The following is a 20,728-nucleotide window of genomic DNA, read 5'->3' as shown; positions in this document are numbered from 1 at the left end:
CTGGGGGTGCTGCCCAGATACAGCGGCCCCTCACTAGGCAGTTGGGCTATGTATACTCTGGCTCAACCCCAGCAGCCTCAGGAAAGTCACCAGGAGCCTTTAAACAACATCCCACTGGGACAGGAACAGACAGACAACCCAGGCCAATTAGGAACCAGAAAAATCTCTAAGAGGGTGAACACCCAGAACAGGGCGGGGGAGGAGAGGGGCGATCTGTGGCAGCCCAGCTTGCTGCAAGCCTCACAGTCAAAAACCTTCCTAAAACAACCTCTTGGCGGCCTTGGAGTATAATTTAATCTTCCTTTGATGACTCCAGATCTCACCCTGCCTCAGGCCACTCGGAGAACATCAATAATTGCTGAGTCCAGGTGGTAAGCGAGGAGGAGGGGCTGGAAAAGGGGGGTCATCAGCTGACCCTGGCTTGAGGTAGAGGGAGGAAGAACTGGCAGGCACTTTAGCAAGAGGATCCCAGCCCTCGCTCAGGGGCTAGAAGCCACCTTTAAGAAGGGGGGGGGCAGGAGGAGAACAAGTGACCTCTACCAGACAAAACAGAGAATCCCAAGGGGAGCCCTCTCTGGTCCCCAGAACAGGTGGGATAGGGCATCTCCCAGGGGTCCCAGGAAATAGAAGCAGTCAGTCAAAAATAAGCTAGTCATGATTTAAAGTCTCACCAAGCTAAACAACTCTGCTAAGGAAGAAGCAATATGCAGTGCCCCGCAGAGTTCATAGAAAACTTTGATTCAAACCAGAAGTGGCAGGGCATGCTTGTGATCCAGCACTTAAGAGGAGGCTAAGGGAGCAGAACTGCCGTGAGCTCAAGGCCAGCGTGAACTCTACAGTGAGATCCTGTCTCCAAGGCCCAAATAGAGGAGTGAGGTAGAAAGAGGAAAGGGCAAGAGAAAGGGAGAGGGGAAAAGGGAGAGAACGCCTAGATGCTTAAGGACGGAAATGAGCTTGGAGCTGCACCTCTAACCTACTTCCTGGCTAGGACCCTAAGCAAGTTACTTCTCAGTGTCCTGACAACGCTAGGCTAACAGCAGGGCCACCATGAGTATCAACCAAACTTCAAGCGGGCGAGATTGAATGCACTTATTTGGTTTGTGTTGGCTTGTTAGATTTTCTGTTTTATACAGAAATACACATTATTAGATAATCAAACTGCACTCAGAGAAATATACAAAACCCACAGGGACTGCAGTTGGTTCCCAGAGAGGAACAACTGGGAAAAGACAAGGGAGTGCATGGGCAGATGGAAGAACGGTCCTGGTTTTTCCAGGAGCCCAAGGCATGGCATCTCTGAGACCTTAAGTCCCAGAGCTTAGGACATTCTGTCTGGGTGGGCTCTGCCATTCTCAATGCGCCTACTCAGGAGCCACCAGGCAGGAAAAGATGGCGCGTTGCAGGAATACTGCCTCTCTCACCAGTTTCTCTCAGCTCCAAGTCCTCTGAATATCAACTCGGAGGGACCCTGGGCCCTCAGATCAGAATCCCTTCCCAGATATTTAGGAAAGGTGGCCAGCAGCCCTCTAGGCTCAACCACACTCCATTCCCCAGCCCGGTCTCCACCCCCACCAGTCTTGGCTGAGGCAGCCCTTTCAGGAGAGCTGGGCTTGGTGGGTGCACAACATTCTAGCTGCCGGATGTTAATCCTCCAAACAAAGTCAAACATTAACCCAGGAGACAGCTTATGCCTTATATAAGGCCCCCGGGGGAGACACAAACAGCCTGTTAGAGCTGAGCCGCCCCACCACAGCAGCTGCCGGACCCTAGGACAGAGCACGGGCCACCACTACATCCACCTCCAGCCCCACTGGATCCAGCCCCAGCCACCAGGTGAGACGTGGGTGTGTGAAGGTCCCCAAGTCTAGCACCCAGGAACCCCCCAAGTCCAGGCCCTGCTTCCTCCTGTGACTGGGCAAACCCCTAGTGCCTTCTGTGACCTGCTTGGACTCTTCTGATACTCCAGCACAGGGGACCCACCCCAGGGAATGCCCAGGAGGCTTTGAGCTTGAGGAGGTCCTTCCCAGCCCACATGGAGCAATACAGGATTGTGTATTATTCTTCCCCTTACCCACTTCCAGCCTGTGCAAACAACATCCAAGACTGGACCCTTGTTCCCTACTATGTGGCCTGTACAGCCCCATGCATGCACGCCTATAAGACCTAAGCACAGGGCCACATGTCTGCATTCACACAACTTTCATGCTATGCATACCACAGATACCTCTGCACCCATACATGTCTCTGTGTGTGTGTGTGTGTGTGTGTGTGTGTGTGTGTGTGGTGCTGAAGCTGGGTACATCCTTATGCATCCACACACCAGAGCCCTCACATCTTTACACATGCACACAGACGTAGTTCCATACATGTATGCTCATACATGTAATTAGGTATATCGTCATGTATATGGTTCTATGATGCGTCACAGGCCTACATATTATACACACACACACATACACACACACCTCTTCACCTGATATCTTTCCTACAGTTTTGGTTCATCTTGCCTGGTACCATGACCTTCTCGGAGATTCTGGATCGTGTTGGAAGCATGGGCCCCTCCCAGTACCTGCTTGTGACCTTGCTGGCCCTCCCAATCCTTGGAATAGCCAACCACAACTTGCTACAGATCTTCACAGCCACCACCCCTGCTCACTACTGTCGCCCACCTCCCAACGCCTCTGTGGGACCCTGGGTGCTCCCTTTGGGTCCAAATGGGAAGCCTGAGAAGTGTCTCCGTTTTGTGCACCTGCCCAATGGCAGTCTTCCCAATGACACCGTGGGGGCCACCGAGCCATGCCTGAATGGCTGGATCTACAACAGCACCAGGGAAACCATTGTGACAGAGGTATGTCCGGCACCCTCGCTCCGCTCACCCTATCTTAGGTACTCCCATATACCTACCGCACTTGTGGATAGGAAGAGAGGCAGGGGACCTAGACTTCCCGGGATTGGAGGACAGAGGACTGGGTGAAAAAGAAGGATCCCAGGACTAATGAACAGGAGCTGAGTGGTTTGGTTCCTTCATGCTCAGAGCCCAAGTGTTTCTTCAACAATCTACCGAGAGATTGTTCTTTGACTGGCACAGTCCTGAGCTCCGGGGATTCAAAAAATGTACAGTTCCTGCTCCCAGTGGGGTGTTAGAGCCTTGTTGGGTAGCGTCAGTGGGTGAAAACGGCGCACAAAGAAGTGTGAGATGACTTGTTACGTCACACTGTGCAGTGACCTTGGACTGGTTGTAGGGACAGGAAGGGGTGACCGTTGCAGGAAGCCCCTCTAAAGAAGCAGCCCTGGAGCTAAGACTGGAACATCGAGGGTTAACCAAACTAGGAGGGAGAAGAGGAACATTCCATCCTGTGTCAAGCATTGCAGGGGGCATGGGGAGTGTAGAAGAGAGATTTCAGAGGTTGAAAGAGTCCTGAGCAGATCCAGAGGGAGTCAGTCACTCGCCCACAGGCACTATGGCTTCACTTCCCAGCCCTCCTTCTTGGGGGAGCTGATTCTCTCACCGTTGTTTCTAGGAACTAGAGTTAGAGCGAATCCTTCAATGAACTGACAGGCCAGTCAGGAGACTGACTGGAGGAAGATGAGGAAATGGGAATCAGTGTTTACTGAATGTCAGCTGAGTGTCAGGCACACGCGGCTGCTTTGCAGACACTGTCTTGTCACCCTTGAGATGAAGCACACTGTCCTGGGGAGGAGAAGGGGTTCAGTGCAGTGTACATGGTCAGTTTCACGGCTGGATCTTAAAGGAAAATGGCCCTAAGTACAAAGTACAAGAGAGGATTTAGCCATAGACTCCAGGGAGGCTTAATAAAGGGACACCCTGTGAGCCCCACAAGTGCAGGATCCAGATATTGCTTCACTAGACCTTTGCCTTGCAAACACACTCCCAGGCTGCCACTCGGTGGGTCTGGGCTTCCTAAAATCCTAAGGAATGCAGCCTCTTTATCTCCATTTCACAGAGAAGGAAATGGAGGCTCAGTCATGACTTTCTTCTGTGGGCAGAGGAAGGATTTGAATTCAAGATTATCTACACCATCTATATAATTATTCATGCAGTTAAAGAATATTTATTCTGTATAAAACATTTGTAATATGCCAGACACTATTCTAAATGCCTTGCAGATGTCAGCACTTTTGATCTTTTTGACAACTATTAAGTAGTCAGTATTCAAATCCCATCTTTCAGATGGGGAGACTGAAGTCCAGAGAGCCCAGTGTCACACTATGAGTCAGCGGGCTGAGGATCCCAACATGAGCACTGGGCACCAGACCTGTATTCCTAAGCAGCACATTTGCTGCACTTGTGCCCCTGGACTATACCTCTTCCTTGTCCCATCCATTATTTTTCTGCTCTGTGTCAACCATAGTGTCCAGAACGCATCAAGCATCCAAAACATTGGGCACATTGGTGTTATGGTGCAGAACGCTAAGGCCACAGAGTCAAAGAAGACACTAGCCCTCCAGGTGCCTACCTCTAGGGGTCCAGTAGCTTGGTGGGATCTATATGGATTCACTGCTGTGTCCCCAACACCTGGAATAATAACCTGGCACAGAGGAGGGGCTCTGGGGAATAAATATTTGTGGAAGGAATAAATTCCATAATCTTAAGATTCTAAAAACCCATTGAAGAGGTTTCTAACCAGCACAGGGCCAGGAGGTCCTAGAGGGCCTGTTGGAGTCAGCCATGCTTGCTGACCCTTGTAAAAGAGAAGAAAGAGGTAGGGAGTGAGCCACGCAGGCAGTACACCCCAGATACAAGGCACAGAATGCCCAATGCAAAGTCACGGATGCATAGACTGAAGGATAGACAAGAACAGCGAAGCGTGGCGGCTACTGGACATGGGACAGGAGAGGACAGCAGCAGGGCCTGGTGTGATCACTAAGTCAATTTCGTGGCCTCTGTAACAAGGGATAAGGAGCCGTTGGATGTGGCAGTCTTTAAGAAGGCTTGTAGCAGACTCAGGGCACCCTCTGAGAAGCCTCACTCTGCAGGACAAAGAGTGGTTTGCAGGGAGAGTGTTAGTCTAGCAGCAGAGTAAGTTAGTAGCAACCTGCACAGGACTCTGGGATGGGGTGACAGAGAGATGGAATGCTGGGTTTCGGAACTAGGAAAGACTAGGGAACTAGAATCCGAGGACCTGGCAACTGAACAAATGTGGGAGGAAAAGAGCAGATAGGAAATCAAAGACATGCCCAGAAGCTTCCCAGTGTATGTGTGACTTGCTATGTGTCTGGGAAGACGGCGAAAAGGTATAAAAGACACCATCCATCACTTTCAGAAACATAGAACCCAAGGAACAAACACCCTAAAGGAAAAGATGGGCTTGGTGACATACACCCACAGTCCCCGTGCTCAAAAGGCTGAAGCAGGAGTTCGAGGCCAGCCTAGGCCTAGGCTACATACTTCTAGGCCACACTGGGATATACAGCAAGATCCTGTCTCATTAAAAAAAAAAGAAAAGAAGAAGAAAAGAAAAGAAAAGAAAAGAAAAGAAAAGAAAAGAAAAGGGAGGGAAGGAGAGAGGGAGAGGGGGAAGAGGGGGTGAGAGAAAAGAAAGAAGAGAAAAAAATAGGGAAATAAGGAGGGAGAAAGGTGGAGAAGGAGAAAGTGAAGGAAAAATAGGCAGGCTTACAAGGAATAATTCGATGGCCTCATCATGAACACATAGGTTCATGTGTATGAGCACATAGGTGCCAGATGGATATAGGTGTGTGCATGAGTTCATTTAATCCTCACAACCCTCGGAGTTTAGCATCTTGATTGTCCTGTTTGTATAGATGAGAAAATTGAAAGACAGGTCACTAGATGACAAGGTAAAATATTCACAAAAGGTAGAGGGGAGAACCCAAGTCCCTGAGGTAGAGCTCCAGAGGCCATACTTCTTAGGGCTGCACAGAACCTGACCATGAGACTGACTATCCACCCTTCACCCTACTGAGAAGGTTGGGTGGTCTGGCTTGTTCGCAGATACCCCAACCCACGCAGCAGTCGCTCCTCCAGAACAGGAACAGTACCTCTCCCACCTACCTCTGTCAGCACAGGAGTAGGTACGCAGTAGGTGCTTAAGCAGTGCTAAAGACAGGATAAGTTCTTCCTGCATCTACAGAGGCACTGCTGGCCACTGGGAAGCAGTTTCCTTTCCTGGTCACTCCTCGGGTGGGCTTCCGGGAGCCATGCCAAGGGCAGAGCCTACAGGGCCTCATACCCAGTTAAACATCAATTCACCTTTATGCCGGCCAAATTTCCAGTCACCATTACATTCCTTAAGATGACATGAGTCTGCACAATTGGGAATCAGCAGTCCTCGGGGGGGGGGGGGGGGAGGCTGCACCCTTTCCCCTGTCAGAGCTCATTTAACTCTGCGTTAAACTCTAATTCCCTGGGGATGCAACTATGGCAAACCCACAAGAAGGTTTCTCCTGCCCTGTCCAGCCACTGGAACATTAATGGCCAAACCCAACAAGAAGAACAAACACAGATGCTGTATTCTGTTCATTCAGCCATGGCAAATACAGGCTTCCCTCTGCTTGGGGTGTGTAGAACAGCGTTCTGCCTCCCATGTGATAGAGGCGATCAGGACTTTTCAGAAGGAGCTTTAACTAGGACATTAAGAGGAAACAAAGACCTTTCTTTCATGTCTGGAAAGCATGGGAGCCTGGATGCTGATCCCTAGGTTCCCAGGAGTACAGCTCACAGCCGCATACTGATGAAGGCCACAGCCCTCAGGGCCTGGGCCCAACCTCAAATGAGCAAAGTATGCCTTTCTAAGGCCTCTGGCCTTCCTCTTGGCTTTGTACCTTCCTGTCCTGATTCCATGATCTCTACTCCAGTCAGGGCCCTTGCAGGCTCCCTGGTCAACCACCTCTGACCTCTCCAATCCTCATCACCAAATATCCAGTCTACCCAAATTCAGGACACCTCTGTTTCTTGTGTTCAGTCCCATTCCTGCTCCACATCCCCACTGGCTGCCCTCAGCCCTGCTTCAGACACACTGTGCTTCAACCTTTTTCTCAGACTCCGATCTAAATCCCCAGTAAGGATGTGGAAGTTTCACCCTGGCCACATTTCTGGCCAGCCTGACCTCAGTGGCAGCCATTGTGTAAAAAGTTCCTGATCATTTGCACAGAAGAGACCTAGAGCAATTCTGTAGCTCCCTGAACTCAAGAGCTCACTCAGTGAACATCTGCTGCGGCAGGCCCCTGGGCTGCTGCTTCACTTTCCGCCTGTGGTGAGCAGGCAAGTCAAGGACTATCCTTACCATTCTATAGAAAATAACACTGGGCTCAGCTCCAGACGGGATCCTGAACAGCTGGGAGGGTGGGCCAGGAGACCCTAACTCCAGAACCTATCTGTGGCAGCACATGTCACATTTCATTGGACATGTGACAATAATAATAATACGATTGTTTTGAGTTGAATGCAGTGTCTTTCAGATTTAGGGCTGGGTGCTCTTTATTCCTTAAGTCATCCACAGCTCCAAGAAAAGCTGAGGACTCTGACCACACAGAAGTTAAACACCTGTCCCAGAGCTAAAGAGATGGCTCAGTCAGTAAAGTGCTTTCTGCATAAGCATGAGGACCCGAGTGTCATCCCAAACACCCAGAAAAGCTGAGTCCCAGCACTGAGGAGGCAGAGACAGGATTCCCTAGGGCTGACAAGTCAGCCAGACTAGCTGATCAGAAAGCTCCATGTTCAGTAAAAGAGCCTGTTCCAAACAACGAAGGGAAAACAATTGGAGAAGATACTTCTGGCTTTCACATGTGTATACACACACATATACACACACAAACATGTGTACCCATGCAAAAGTGCGCATGTGTGCATGCGCGCACACACACTCACACATACAAAATCTGTCCAAAAATGCACAGCTCCTAAGCAACAAAATCAGAGATTTGTGTCCTTTTGATACATTCCAAGATACTTGGAACTTGTCCTCTTTGGTCCCCATGCCCTCCAAACAGGTATGAGAATGCACAGGGTCAGCAACAATACTCCCTAAGGTCTTACCTGGCTCCAAAAGATCCTCAGGTGAAGATAATCTGTTTCATTCCCTTACTCTGATGGGTAGGGACATTGGATGAAATCTTGGTTGGGTCAGCTTTCCCTTTATACAGCAGGATTTGATTCTGTCTGCCTCCTGAGTGGCTTGTGGTGACATCTGTCATCTAGTCTGCTTACTCTTGAGGGTCCTCCTGGTCACTCTTCTTGCTATCCTAACTCCTAAACCTCTATGTTTGGACCTTGGCCAGTCTGGTGGGCTATGACCTTGACACAATGCCATACTGAGCTATGCTATGCTGTCTAACAGAACACAGCTCCCATGTTTAAGCCTTTCTTTTGACAGCCCAGGGCTCAGAACACAGCACACAGTGGGGCATCTGGAGTTGTGGTCCTGGCAGAGGACATCGCTGAGAGATCTTGCAGACTTGAGCCTGAGTCACCACTACTCTTGAGCATGCTCTTTACATCTGAGCCACAGGCTCTTTGTAATAATGGATACGATCGCAGCCCAGCTTTGCGATGCTGCTCTGCCATGGCTTGAAAAGCTGCCTCTGAGCAGAGTGGCCCTTTTCTTTCCTCCCTACCACCTTCCTGCTGTTCCAGGCTAGGCAGAAAGACAAGGTAGAGGAGTCTGTCATTTCCTTCCAGAACTAGCTCCTTGGGGCTTAGTTACACTGCAAGACTGCGAAAAGAAATCCAGTGCAGGACCAGGCTATGGAGAGCAAGAGGCTGTGTAGAACTGACAGGAGCTGATGGGAATTGCAAGCCCTGGCCACACCCAGGGCAGGAGAGAAGAACCACAAAGCTAATGTCTGGCTTCCTCCAGTGATCACATTACCTTTCCTTCTCTGGGCCTCATCAGCAAAAATATGTATAACAGCCCCGCCCTATTTATTCATTCATCCACTATTCATTAAACAAACACTCATATGTATTACAACCAACTATTCTACTAGTTTCCAGGGATAAAAAGTCAAGTGAGAAGTCTTCTGCCCTCAGCGAGGCCACAGAATACAGGAGAGGAAAACAAGGACATGCGTAGCTGGGATGCTTCACAGCATGTACCCTGCTGACAGTAAGATCAGAGCTGCAGAGACAAGGGCAACCTTACCTACACTGGGAGTCAGACTTCTCAGACGTTCATCCACCGTACAAACAGGAATTGACCACCCAGAGAGGACCCTGGTACTCAGAAAAGATTATCAAAGGACAAGCAACCCTCCTGAGTAAGGGAAAGTAAGGGAATCCTAACATGTGAGAAACAGAAAGGAACCACTCATTTTTATTGACTCAGAGTAAAACCTGATTGAACCCAAGAGAGTCCCATTCAAAGGAAGCACAGAAAACACTCCAGATGTCTTGAATATTCCATTCTTCTGCTACAGATTTTAATGGACCTTCTTGGGGTCTTTGCACTGGGGGTTTTGCACAGGAAATTCCACCAAAAACATCCAGGATGCTCTAAAATCTTCCTCTTCCATCCCATTTTCTCCACACCCACTTCCTTTGTCTGTTACCAATTCCTTTCCCATTACCACCTATCAGGCCAATAGATGCTTCACACATAGCAGAATTTCACTATTTACAGCAAAATTCCCCAAATCAGGAGGCTTAAAACAACCAAGGTTTTATTATCTCACAGATTTGGAGGCAAGAAGTCCAAAACCCACAGCATCAGTATGTTCTCTACACAGGCCCCACAAGGAATCCTCCCTGTCTCTTCTAGCTTCAGTTGGAAGCATTGCCGACATGCCTTGACATGGCTTGGCTTGTGGGTCCCACCCTGTCCTGTCTGCGCATGTCTCTTCTCTTCCTACAAGGGTCCACCCTGCCCAGTATGGCCTTGCTATAACTCAGCTAATTATGACTGAATGACTTGATTTCCAGTCTAGAAGGCTAGAACTTCGGTGTGTCTCTTGAGGGGACACTATCAACTCATAATGGCTGTGGGTCTCGGACCCGCGCCCCACAGTTTGTGTGGCTCAGCAGGGTGGTCATAGACACATTTTTCTCATCCCTTCTGATGAGCTTCATTACTCATGAAATCCCTGAAAGCAATTTACAGTATAATTGAAGTTCACTTTTTATTTCTTTTTAGTGTTTAACCATCGAGTACTTCTTTTTACTTCTAAACATCACTCAAGGGTGGTACTACTCCAGTGGATGTCATGTTGTAGTTCTGAAGGTATCTCTCCTCACTGCCCATCCACACACATACATGTCATGATACAAATTCCATTTTCATCAGCAGCTTCTTGTTGCTATAACAAAAGCTTCAACAGTAAGTCGTGGCTTGACTATTACTAATAGAGAAGAGTTCTAAGAAAGGTAGCGTTCCAGACTGATGGTTAGATCTACAGGGCCACCCAGGGAACCAGGCTGACAGCAGCTCTGCCATCTTCAGTACTTGGCTCCCAGGGTTGTTGCAGCCATCACTATGCCCACCCATAAGAAAGAAGAAAGCGTGTATGCCCAGACCAGGGAGTCCCTCTTACATCAATAAGATAGAAATGCCACGTGTGTCTTCCACTTCTACTTTCTTACCGAGAAGTGCATGGCTCCCCGCAGCTACTGCATCACACGGGGAGTGTGCTTTTCGCTGTGAAGGAAGATGAACTAAATTGGGTGAGCAATAGGTTTTTTCTTTAGATTTTCCTGAATGGCTTAAGATGGTGTGTCAGAAAGTACCAGAAGTCTCTCCAGACACCCCTGCCATTCCTCTCTCCCTATGCCCTCACCTGCTCCTGTGTTCTGTTTCCGCCTTTGCCACCACACCACACCATGTAGCCCCGCTTCCCTGTTAGAAATGTCTACCAGGATTCCTGGACCTGTTGGCTCACCTGAAGCTAGCTGAAGACCTGGAGTCCTCATCCACCCCATCCCACCTCACCTCCAGAAGAGAAAGGTAGAAAAGAGCTCTGTGGTCTCTCCCCACGCTTTATTTCCGAAACAGTTTTAGGAGGCATTTCTAGGGAACATTCTTCGCTTCATTACGCAAGTAATTCAGGATGTCTGGAGCAAAGAATGTGTGCTGGGATTAGCAGGAGATTAGAGCAGACAGGTTGACCAGGCCAAAACATAGCTGGCCGTAGAAACTTCTCCACAGGGGAGTGAGTGTCCTTGCCTAGCCAACAAGCGGGAACCAGAGAACATTCCTAGCAAAATATAAACCTAAAAGCCATTTGTGTCATTGGGAAAGGAGAGGGAAAGACTTGTCCTATACTTGTCACAGCAACCTGCTCAGAGCCTGTTTCCTCACCTGTGAAATGGGAACATAACATGGATGCTGTGCGGGCTGAAGAAATAGAAGTACAGAAAAAGCTCAACTTAGGACAGTCCCTGGTACAGGGAACCCTCGGTAAGCGTCAGCTGTCACTATGCATTCAAAAGCAAACTAGTGAGGCCTATATTGAGGCAACTGTGATGAAAAGAGAGGGATTAGAGGATAGGCCCAGCCCTGAAGAGCACCTGTTGCTCTTGTTTCCAGCATCCGCATGGCAGTTCACAACCATCCAACCCTAACTCCGGTTTGACAGGATCTGACATCCTTCTCTGACCTCTGGAGGCACCAGGCACAGACGTGATATACAAACACATATTCAGGCAAAACACTCAATACACACAAAAGGCATAAATAGAAAAATATTAAATCCAGTTTCAAAAACAAATTTGGGTATGGTGACACACACTTTTAATCTAAGCACTAGGTAGGCAGAAGCAAGCAGATCTCTGTGAGTTCTAGGCCAGCGTGGTCCATATAATGAGTTCCAGGACAGCCAGGGCTTTAGAGAGAGACCCTGTATTTTTTTAATATATATAGTGTATATTATATAATATATTGTATTGTATATATTATATATGTTTGAAACTTGAAGATCAAATGACTGTGGAGTAGGGGTGGGGTATCTGTGAACACCAGAGACAGCAGAGTTTTGATCTGAGGCAATCAGAAGTCTGGTTCAACACAACTCAGTAGTCTGTGTTGGTTCAGATTTCTAAAGTCTGATTCCAGGCAGTTTATTTTAGGCATATTTAATACAGTACAATTTTGGAAAAGTTTTCTGGTGACAATTAGCTCAATCCTATATGCACAATAAAGCTTAAGGCATCACTCATCAAAACTCTTAGCAAAATCCCTGTGATCTCTTCCATGAAAATGGGTTCTAGAGATTGAGAAATAATGCTCATGATAATGATAATGGTCTAGGGCAGTGGTTCCCAACCTCCCTAATGTCGTGAGCCTTTAACTCCTTCCTCGTGCGGTGGTGACCCTTCCAAGCATAAAACTATATTATTGCTACTTCATAACAGTAATTTTGGTACTGTTATGAATCATAATGTAAATATCTGATATGCAGGATACCTGATATACAACCTTTGTGGAAGGGTCACTTGAGCTGAAAGGTCTTGATCCACAGGATGAGAACCACTGGTCTAGGGAGAATGAGTAAAGTAAGCCTGAGTCTGGGGGAAGCTGGGTGTGGTGACGCATGCCTTTAATCCCAGCACTTGGGAGGCAGAGGCAGGGGGATCTCTATGAGTTTAAGGCCAGTCTGGTCTCTAAAGCAAGTTCCAGGGCAGCCAGGGCTACAAAGAAGGACCCTGTCTTGAAAAACCAAATAAATAAAGAAGAGTCTAGGGAATCAAGTGTGACCTGGTCCTACAGATAGCCCAGGTCACCAGGTTCTTAATTACATGCCCAGCCTTCTGGGTAGAAAACAAGTTATACGTATCTCTATTTGAAGAGACGACCCTGCATGTCTAACATTCCTGTGAGCACAGGAAATCATGTCCTCTACAGGGTGGGGGAGAGAGGGAGGAGTCAGAAATGGGACACCAGCATGATCTCTCATAGGTGGTGTTCTTAGGAGTATAGAGCTGTATTTGTCAGAGTCCAGGGATTGAGAGGATTGGTGCGGAGTGGGCATGGGAAGCTACTCATCAACAGATCCACAACTGTAACTAAACTTTGAGTTCTCAAAACAACTAAAAGAAGAGACTCTAAATGTATCACCACAAATAAATATATATAAAGCTGGAAAGGTGATGGGCAGATATCCGTAGCAGAATTTATTCTTTGCATGTATATTGAAACCATGGCTGTGTTCTCCATACGTGTTGTGTAATTAGGATTCATCGATTCAAAGTCACGTAAATCTCAAAAACAAATATTTTCAAAAGCCAGGACTGCCACTTGGTGTGCACAAAACAAGCCAGGGCTGCCACTTGGTGTGCATGGGACTTTACAAAGCCAGGGCTGCCACTTGGTGTGCATGGGACCTTACAGAGTTGGGTGGCAAGTCCTGTTAGGTCTGGGATGGTCATAGAATGTTTTCAAGTAGGCCCAGACTCTGATGGTCTGAAGGCCAGAAGAGAGGTTGGGTTGCAAGAGAAGAACTAGGTGGAAGGAAACTGCCAAGGCCTAAGCCAGGTCAGGATGCAGAAGGTCTGTAGTGTGGCTGACAAAGAAGCTGTGGGTGGCTGTAATGAGCACGGCGCTTCAGTGTGTTGGTCAGGGCAGAAATGAGAATTGAGTGAAGCGGGTGGGTGACAGCAAGGGTGGGTTCTCATTCTAGAGAATTGGAGAGAATATAGAAAGGAAAGTTTATGAGAAAAACTGATGAAGAAGAGTTAGGAGAGAAAGAGAGGAGGAAGAGAGAGAGAAAGAGAGAGAAAAGGGGGTCAGGGAAGAAGAAACCAGAAGACCTTAAGAGGAGAGGTGAGGTCAAAGATGCAGGTGGAGGGACTGGCCTCGGAAATGTGGGGAAAAGGAGGAGCTGCAGAACACAGATCAACTTTTAGTGGAAGAGGCCGAGAAGAGAGGTCAATAGGGCAGCTAAGCAAACTTAAACCATACAATACACTTGAGGGATGCTGTCATTACACAATCATGGATCGAGGACCTAAGGAACCCACACAGTTGGAAAGAATTAGTGCTTGACAGTCAAAGACCAGGTTCAGGGAAGCCAAGGCATGTAAGTGCCTGCATGCATGCATGTGAGTGAGCATGCATGCGTGCATGTGTATGTGAAGGAAGGCTGAGCATAGTTGGGGGGACTGGACTGTGTTGAACTGGCATGACCCTACCTTGCTCTTGTACAGTGGGACTTGGTGTGCAGCTCCAACAAACTGAAGGAGATGGCCCAGTCGATGTTCATGGCAGGCATACTGGTTGGCGGGCCTGTGTTTGGAGAACTGTCGGACAGGTGAGGCTTGGGAACACATTCCACCTTCATTCCCTCATAACTCTGCTCTGTCCGTGTACCCCAAAGAAGCAAAAGCTGGGAGAGGTGAGAAGGATGGTCCTCTCTGGGCAGACACCATTCCCTTGTCAGACCATAGCCTTCTCTTTGTCCCAAAGTCCTCGTTTGAATTTTCTGGCCTCTCAACACAGGTTCTCAGATCCAGTTTTGTGGCTACATAGCATAAAGCCAGGGCAGATGGATTTCTCAGAGATACATGGTCTTTTGACCTCTGCTCAGTCAGCTAAGCTGAGGCAGAGGAAATAACTCATTAACTCAATGCTTCCACTGCAAACTTGTTGAAAAACAGCAATTACCAGCTCTATCTGGTGAGGGAGTTATGTGTTCCACCTGGTCTTTGAGTGAGGCTGGGGGGTGGGGTGCCTTTAGCCCTTTGCCCCAAAGCCTGAAAGTCACTCAATTTGGCAGATATGTAGTGGCTAACCTGACCCTTCTTCTCTTCTGAGCTGCAGGTTTGGCCGCAAGCCCATCCTGACCTTGAGCTACCTATTGCTGGCAGTCAGTGGCTCAGGTGCTGCCTTCAGCCCCAGCCTCCCGGTCTATATAATCTTCCGATTCCTGTGTGGCTGCAGCATCTCGGGCATTTCTCTGAGCACCGTAATCTTGAGTGAGTCACAGTGGGGACCCAAGCAGCAAGGCTTTGGGGAGCACCAGTCAAAAGCTGAGAGAGTGGGTTTGATTCAACCCAAAGGCCTACCTTTGATTTCTCGAGACACTTCTGAATTTCGCAACAATCACAAACATAATAACAGCAGCTAAGAAGCTATAGGACCTGCCTTGTGTCTGGATGCTCTGCTAGGCACATGATCCTGTTCAGTGCATCCATAGAAATGAGTGATACGGTATCTGTTGTAAATGAGTGTTCACTATATCTGGTGAAGTTGAGTGCAAAGCAAGGGAAGTCACTTTCAGTGGGGAGATATAGTAACATTGAACTGGGGCAGAGAGAGTCCCAAATGTGTGTCCTATGTCTTTGAGTTTCAGGAGCTTTATCTGCAAAATGGTGATAATTGAGTCCTTGGGATCAGATGAAGTCAGGTAGCTAATGGGAGGCGGAAGCTGATACTACTTCACAGGGAGGTGCCTGGGGCCTGACAAGACCCTAATCTGGACCTTGGGCTTCTTTCACAGATGTGGAATGGGTACCCACCTCAGTGCGGGCCATCTCATCAACATTAATTGGGTACTTCTACACCGTTGGCCAGTTCATTCTGTCCGGCCTGGCCTATGTCATTCCTCAGTGGCGCTGGCTACAGTTAACTGTATCTGTTCCCTTCTTCATCTTCTCCCTGCTATCCTGGTATGTGGCCCTCTTCTCTCTATCTGGCTCAGCCAGGAAATCTCTTGAGAATTGAGGTGGTTTGGTGGAAGAAGCAGAGTGTGCATAGATCTCATTATCAAGCTGTTGAACCCAAATCCACACAGGAAGACAGCAAATTAGCCTGCGTAACCCACTCTTGAAGCCCAAGTGCTAAAAGTTAAAAACATTCTGAGGAAAAAATTGTGAAACTATGGAGTAACTACTTATAAGTCATGCATAATATCCTACTCTAGACACTCATTAATGTTGTCTCTGATCCTTGCTGCATCTCTGGTTGATAGGAGAATTACTGTCCCTATCCAAAGATGAGAAAACTGAGACCCAGGGAAGATTACATGAAAAAGTACAGACTTGAGATGGAACTTCAACTTGGAAATGAACATAGAACTGTCAAGAGATGAACAGCAATGTGAAAAGGAAGGGGAAGAGACTAGAGAGTTGGGGCAGAAACATGTACACAGCCTGGGGTGGGAGCAGTCAGAGTCGGGGACAAAAGCAGCAGAGAGTCAGCAGTGTACAGTCGAGAGCTCGGTGCCTTTAGCCTGTGACTTGAGGCAGATCTCACCCATTTTGAGCCTCAAGTTTTTTCTAGGTAAGATGGGGATGATATTGCTGGTTACCCTAAGTTTTGTGGGGCTGACCTACAGGAAGACTTGTTGACTGGGAGCCATTGCCGTCATTATTCTCAGGGAGGCAAAGCTAGAATCCTGGGCTCAGCCATGAAGCATGAGAGGAGTCCCTTCACAGTCTTGATGAGAGCAGGCTCACAGGACTGTCAAGGTAGAAACGGAAGCTGTATGTCCATGGGCAACAGACTCAAAAAGCTGGGATCAGGAGTCTAAGGCTGGGTATCGGTGTCCTCCCTCCAAAGGCCTTGAAGGAATCCAGACCAAGACCTTACTATAGTCACTGGGGCTCTTAGCTAAGAAAGACATCCAACAACAACCAGCAAACTAGGCTTGGAACATTGGAAGACTGTTTTAAATGTGAAGGAACAGAATGCTAAAATTTGGGCTAACTAGAAGCAGCCCAAGTACAAAGATAGGCCAGTGTGAGGTTTCACAGAAAGTGCATTAGGCAACTCAGGTTTCTGGGCCTCCTATCCCATGGCTCCAGAGGCAGAGGTCTTAAAAGGGACTCTTGAACAGGAGACACTGAGTTTTGACTCTGGCCCCCAGGTGGGTACCAGAGTCCATTCGCTGGCTGGTTCTATCTGGAAAGTTCTCAAAGGCCCTGAAGACACTCCAACGGGTGGCTACCTTCAATGGCAAGAAGGAGGAGGGGAGAAAGCTCACCATAGAGGTATGTGGGGAGGGATTGTAGCTGGACCATGTGTCAGCCTCTCTGGCCTGTTTCCTCGGCTTACAGTTGTATTCCATCTGCTCCCGCAATGCATCCTCTGAAAGAACTAGACTTGAACCTCCTTCCCTTCCTGCAGCTAGGCCCACTAACAGCACCTCTCCTTCTCCTATGTCTCAAGGAGCTGAAGTTCAGCCTGCAGGACGTTGCCTCAACCAAGGTCAAATATGGCTTATCTGACTTGCTCCGGGTATCCATCCTGCGCCATGTGACCCTCTGTCTCTCCCTGGCCTGGTAACCTGCCACCTCTCCCTACTCATGCCCTGCACAGGGTTGATGAACAATGAAGTGTCCATCAGGGCAAACCTAGGGTACCTAAAAGAAAAATTAAGAAAATACTTCCTGGGAGTCACCAAGACAAGCCTCCAATCCAGAAGGCCCATATTCAGCTGAGAGTGTCTGCTTCCCTCTGAGGTTACACAACCCCACAGGGCAGGTGCTCTAGTCCCTTCAGTGAACATCCTGGTGACAGAACATTCCCCATAGTCTGCCTCTCTGTCCCTGAAGCCTTTTAGCCTAACTCTATCCGCTGGAACCACACAGAGGAGAGCTGACCCTGCAGGCTGCAGACTTAGAGGGAGCAATTATATATCCAAGTTTCCTCTTCTGACTGATCCTACATCTTCCCTGACGCCCTTTTGTGACCTAGTTGTGAGACCACTTTCCTTCCTAGTCTTCCCCAGGATCAAATGGTCCCACACTTTTCCATAATTCTGAGAAAGGAGGAGAAGTTATGTTCACACCGTTCACAGTTTGACTTTCACCCCTGCCTCTCTGGATGTTGCATTTCAACTGAACAAAAATAGAGCATTTCCTGCCTCCTCTAGTCTCTGAGAGTCCCTCCATCCTGTTATTCTATGGAATCAATCTTGGGTACCTTTGTCATGAACACCATGACCACGCAAGACATGACCAATCAATCCCAGCACTTTTCATTGAGCTCAGACACAATCTCACAAAACTCAACAGTACTCAAGCAGCCTACATCAATCTGCTATAGATGACACAATCAACAAAACTATTTATTATCCTGATAACCCAAGGGTAGCTGTGGGAAGAGATCTCAGTTTGTCTGCAGGTGTTGACCCATGACTCTCTGTCTCGCAGGTTTTCTACTGGTTTTGCCTACTACAGTTTGGCTATGGGGGTAGAAGAATTTGGAGTCAACATCTACATACTCCAGCTCATCTTTGGTGCGGTTGACATCCCAGCCAAGTTCATCACAATCCTCTCCATAAGTTATCTGGGCCGGCGCATCACCCAGGGTTTCCTCCTGCTTCTGGCTGGAGGGGCCATCTTGGCCCTCATCTTTGTGTCTCCAGGTGAGAGATTGAGGCTACCCTCGGACCCTCTGGAAGAAGCTGCCACAGGCTGGAAAGTGAACTCCAACTTTGTTAGCCCTCCACCAATTCACCGTGTTGGCCTTAAACAGATCCCTACTTTTTGTGGGGCTCAGGTTTCTCTTCTAGGCAGCAATCCAACTGGCCCACATGACAAAGCATGAAGAGTAACAGATGGGTTACTACTCACCTTTCCTTTTTCAAATGAGCTTCCGGGCAACCAAGCACAAAGGGAGAGAAAGTCTGCTAAGGAGGGAAAACATTCAGGTGCTCATGAACACCAAAGGCCCATCCTCCAACCCCTTCCCATGCAGAAATGACGCTCGTGAGGACAGCACTGGCTGTGTTTGGGAAAGGATGCCTGTCTGGCTCCTTCAGCTGCCTCTTCCTCTACACGAGTGAACTCTACCCCACAGTCCTCAGGTAGGTGATGCACCTGGGTCAGGGACTAACAGATGGAACTGTAGCATCCTCCTCCTGCCTTTTACCCAGAGGTCCCAAGAGTGTCCTTTAAAAAGCCCTCTGTAGAGGCTGCCAATCCCTTCTCTGAACCCTCTCAGGCAAACAGGTATGGGTATTAGTAACGTGTGGGCTCGCGTGGGAAGTATGATAGCCCCACTGGTGAAAATCACGGGTGAGGTCCAGCCCTACATCCCTAATGTCATCTTTGGGACCATGGCCCTACTGGGAGGCAGCGCTGCCTTCTTCCTGCTTGAGACCCTCAACCGGCCCTTGCCAGAGACTATTGAGGACATACAAAACTGGTGAGTTCTCTGCCTCTGGAACCCTGGGGCTTCCCTTTGAGCAAACAGACTTTTCCTAAGCTCTATGTCTCTAGGCACAAGCATGCCAAGAAAACAAAGCAGGAATCCGAAGCAGAAAATGCATCCCAGACAATTCCTCTGAAGACTGGAGGATCAGTCCCGAGCTGAGAACAACAGAATCTGCTTGTCTGCCCTCCAGAGACTGATCCCAAGCAGGACCCTTCCCAGGCTCCTCAAGCACCTTGAGGACTCGGGGAGACCCTGGGTAGGCCCATGCTCTTAGAGCAAAGACTTCTGAGAGTTCCGAAAAGGTATCTCCACCATCATCACCTCCACCATAGCTCACAACCCAGACCTCACCTGTTCAAAGCTCTGGCCACACGGCTTCCAATACTCACCCCCACACTCATCCTCCCCACAAGCCAGGCCCTGTCATTCTTCTATCTACCCTCTCCGTATTGGCCACTTCCCTCCATTGCCCCATCTCCATCTCCACTTCCCTTGAGATTTCCTAGCAGTTCTTTCCTTCCCCCAAATTCTTTCCTTAGTGGGAAATGTCAATAAATCACAATGAAAAACTCAGACCATGCTGCTTGAGAAAGGGGATGGGAAAGAGGGCTGGACGCCATGTGGACATGTGAGCACACACACATGTCCATCTGTACTGTATGAACATACAGATATGAGCACTTGGCTGCATGCAAACTGAGCTACTGTGAGCACGTACATGCATCCTAGTCTGTTTGTGCAGGTATAACAGATTACCACAGGCTGGACTGTCTAAACAATAAAAATGTATTGCTCATAGTTCTGGAGGCTGGGAAGTCCAACCAAGGTCAAGGTATTGGCGTTCAGTGTCTGGTAGGAACACTCTTATGGTGTCCACACAAAGCTGGCTCCCTCCAGCTATTTCATCAGGCATCAATCCATTTCCTGAGAAGAGATCTGTGTTAATCTGCTTTCTGTAACCACGACAAAACATCTTAAAAGGGAGATTTTATGTGGGCTCTCGGTTTGACATTTTAATCCATACTCACTAGGCACCATTGCTCCAGAGCTAAGGTAAGACTTCGTCCTTCTCCAAGGGTTTGTAGTCCCAAAACCTGCTAATCAAATAGTTCTGGAACCCTACATGAGACCCTGCCTCTGTTAGAGTTTTTATTGCTATGGTAAAATACTGTGACCAAAAGCAACTCAAGGAAGAAAGGGTTTGATTCATCTTCAATACTCAGGTCACACTGCATCACTGTGGGAAGTCAGGTCAAGGACTCAAGGCAGGAACTGAAGCAGAGGCCATGAAGGAACACTGCTTATTGGCTTGTTCCTCTTGGCTTTCTCAGCCTGCTTTCTTACAGAACCCAGAACCACCAACACAGAGGCGGTACCTTCCACAGTGGACTGGACCCTCCCACATCAATCATTAAGTAAGAAAACCCCCACAAGTTTGTCTACAGGGAAGTGTTATGGGGGCATTTTCATGACTAAGATTCCCTCCTCCTAAGTTGTATTAAGTTGACAAAAAATGAACCAAGACACTCAGTTTGGATCAGCTCCATTCAAGTGCTCAGCAGTGGTTATTGGTTATAGGACAACGCCAACACACTCTATGGATGCCCATTATCAAACACAGAGCTAATGGCTACTCTCAAGTATGTATTTAGAGATTTGAG

General features: G+C 48.3%; 1 protein-coding gene across 1 annotated transcript; it reads left to right on the top strand.

Moving 5' to 3' along the window:
• Nucleotides 1–1,679: 1,679 nt before the first annotated feature.
• Nucleotides 1,680–19,640, top strand: Slc22a8 (solute carrier family 22 member 8). Its single transcript, XM_048458469.2, has 11 exons — nt 1,680–1,833; nt 2,492–2,848; nt 14,114–14,217; nt 14,727–14,881; nt 15,406–15,574; nt 16,774–16,897; nt 17,076–17,188; nt 18,062–18,276; nt 18,609–18,717; nt 18,855–19,058; nt 19,133–19,640. The coding sequence occupies exons 2-11, from the start codon at nt 2,516–2,518 to the stop codon at nt 19,224–19,226; spliced, it is 1,620 nt and encodes a 539-aa protein (XP_048314426.1). The 5' UTR covers nt 1,680–1,833; nt 2,492–2,515; the 3' UTR covers nt 19,227–19,640.
• Nucleotides 19,641–20,728: the final 1,088 nt, after the last annotated feature.

The sequence above is a fragment of the Myodes glareolus genome, chromosome 7 (assembly GCF_982192425.1).
Source record: "Myodes glareolus chromosome 7, mMyoGla1.1, whole genome shotgun sequence".
Lineage (NCBI taxonomy): Eukaryota > Metazoa > Chordata > Mammalia > Rodentia > Cricetidae > Myodes > Myodes glareolus.
Note: the sequence above shows the minus strand (reverse complement) of the source record. Positions and strands in the feature narration are given on the sequence as shown.

Coding starts and splice junctions, on each gene's coding strand:
- Slc22a8 (XM_048458469.2), top strand. CDS start 2,516: ATGACCTTCTCGGAGATTCTGGATCGTGTTGGAAGCATGGGCCCCTCC. Junction 2,849..14,113: donor GGGAAACCATTGTGACAGAG/GTATGTCCGGCA, acceptor GCTCTTGTACAG/TGGGACTTGGTGTGCAGCTC. Junction 14,882..15,405: donor TCTGAGCACCGTAATCTTGA/GTGAGTCACAGT, acceptor CTTCTTTCACAG/ATGTGGAATGGGTACCCACC.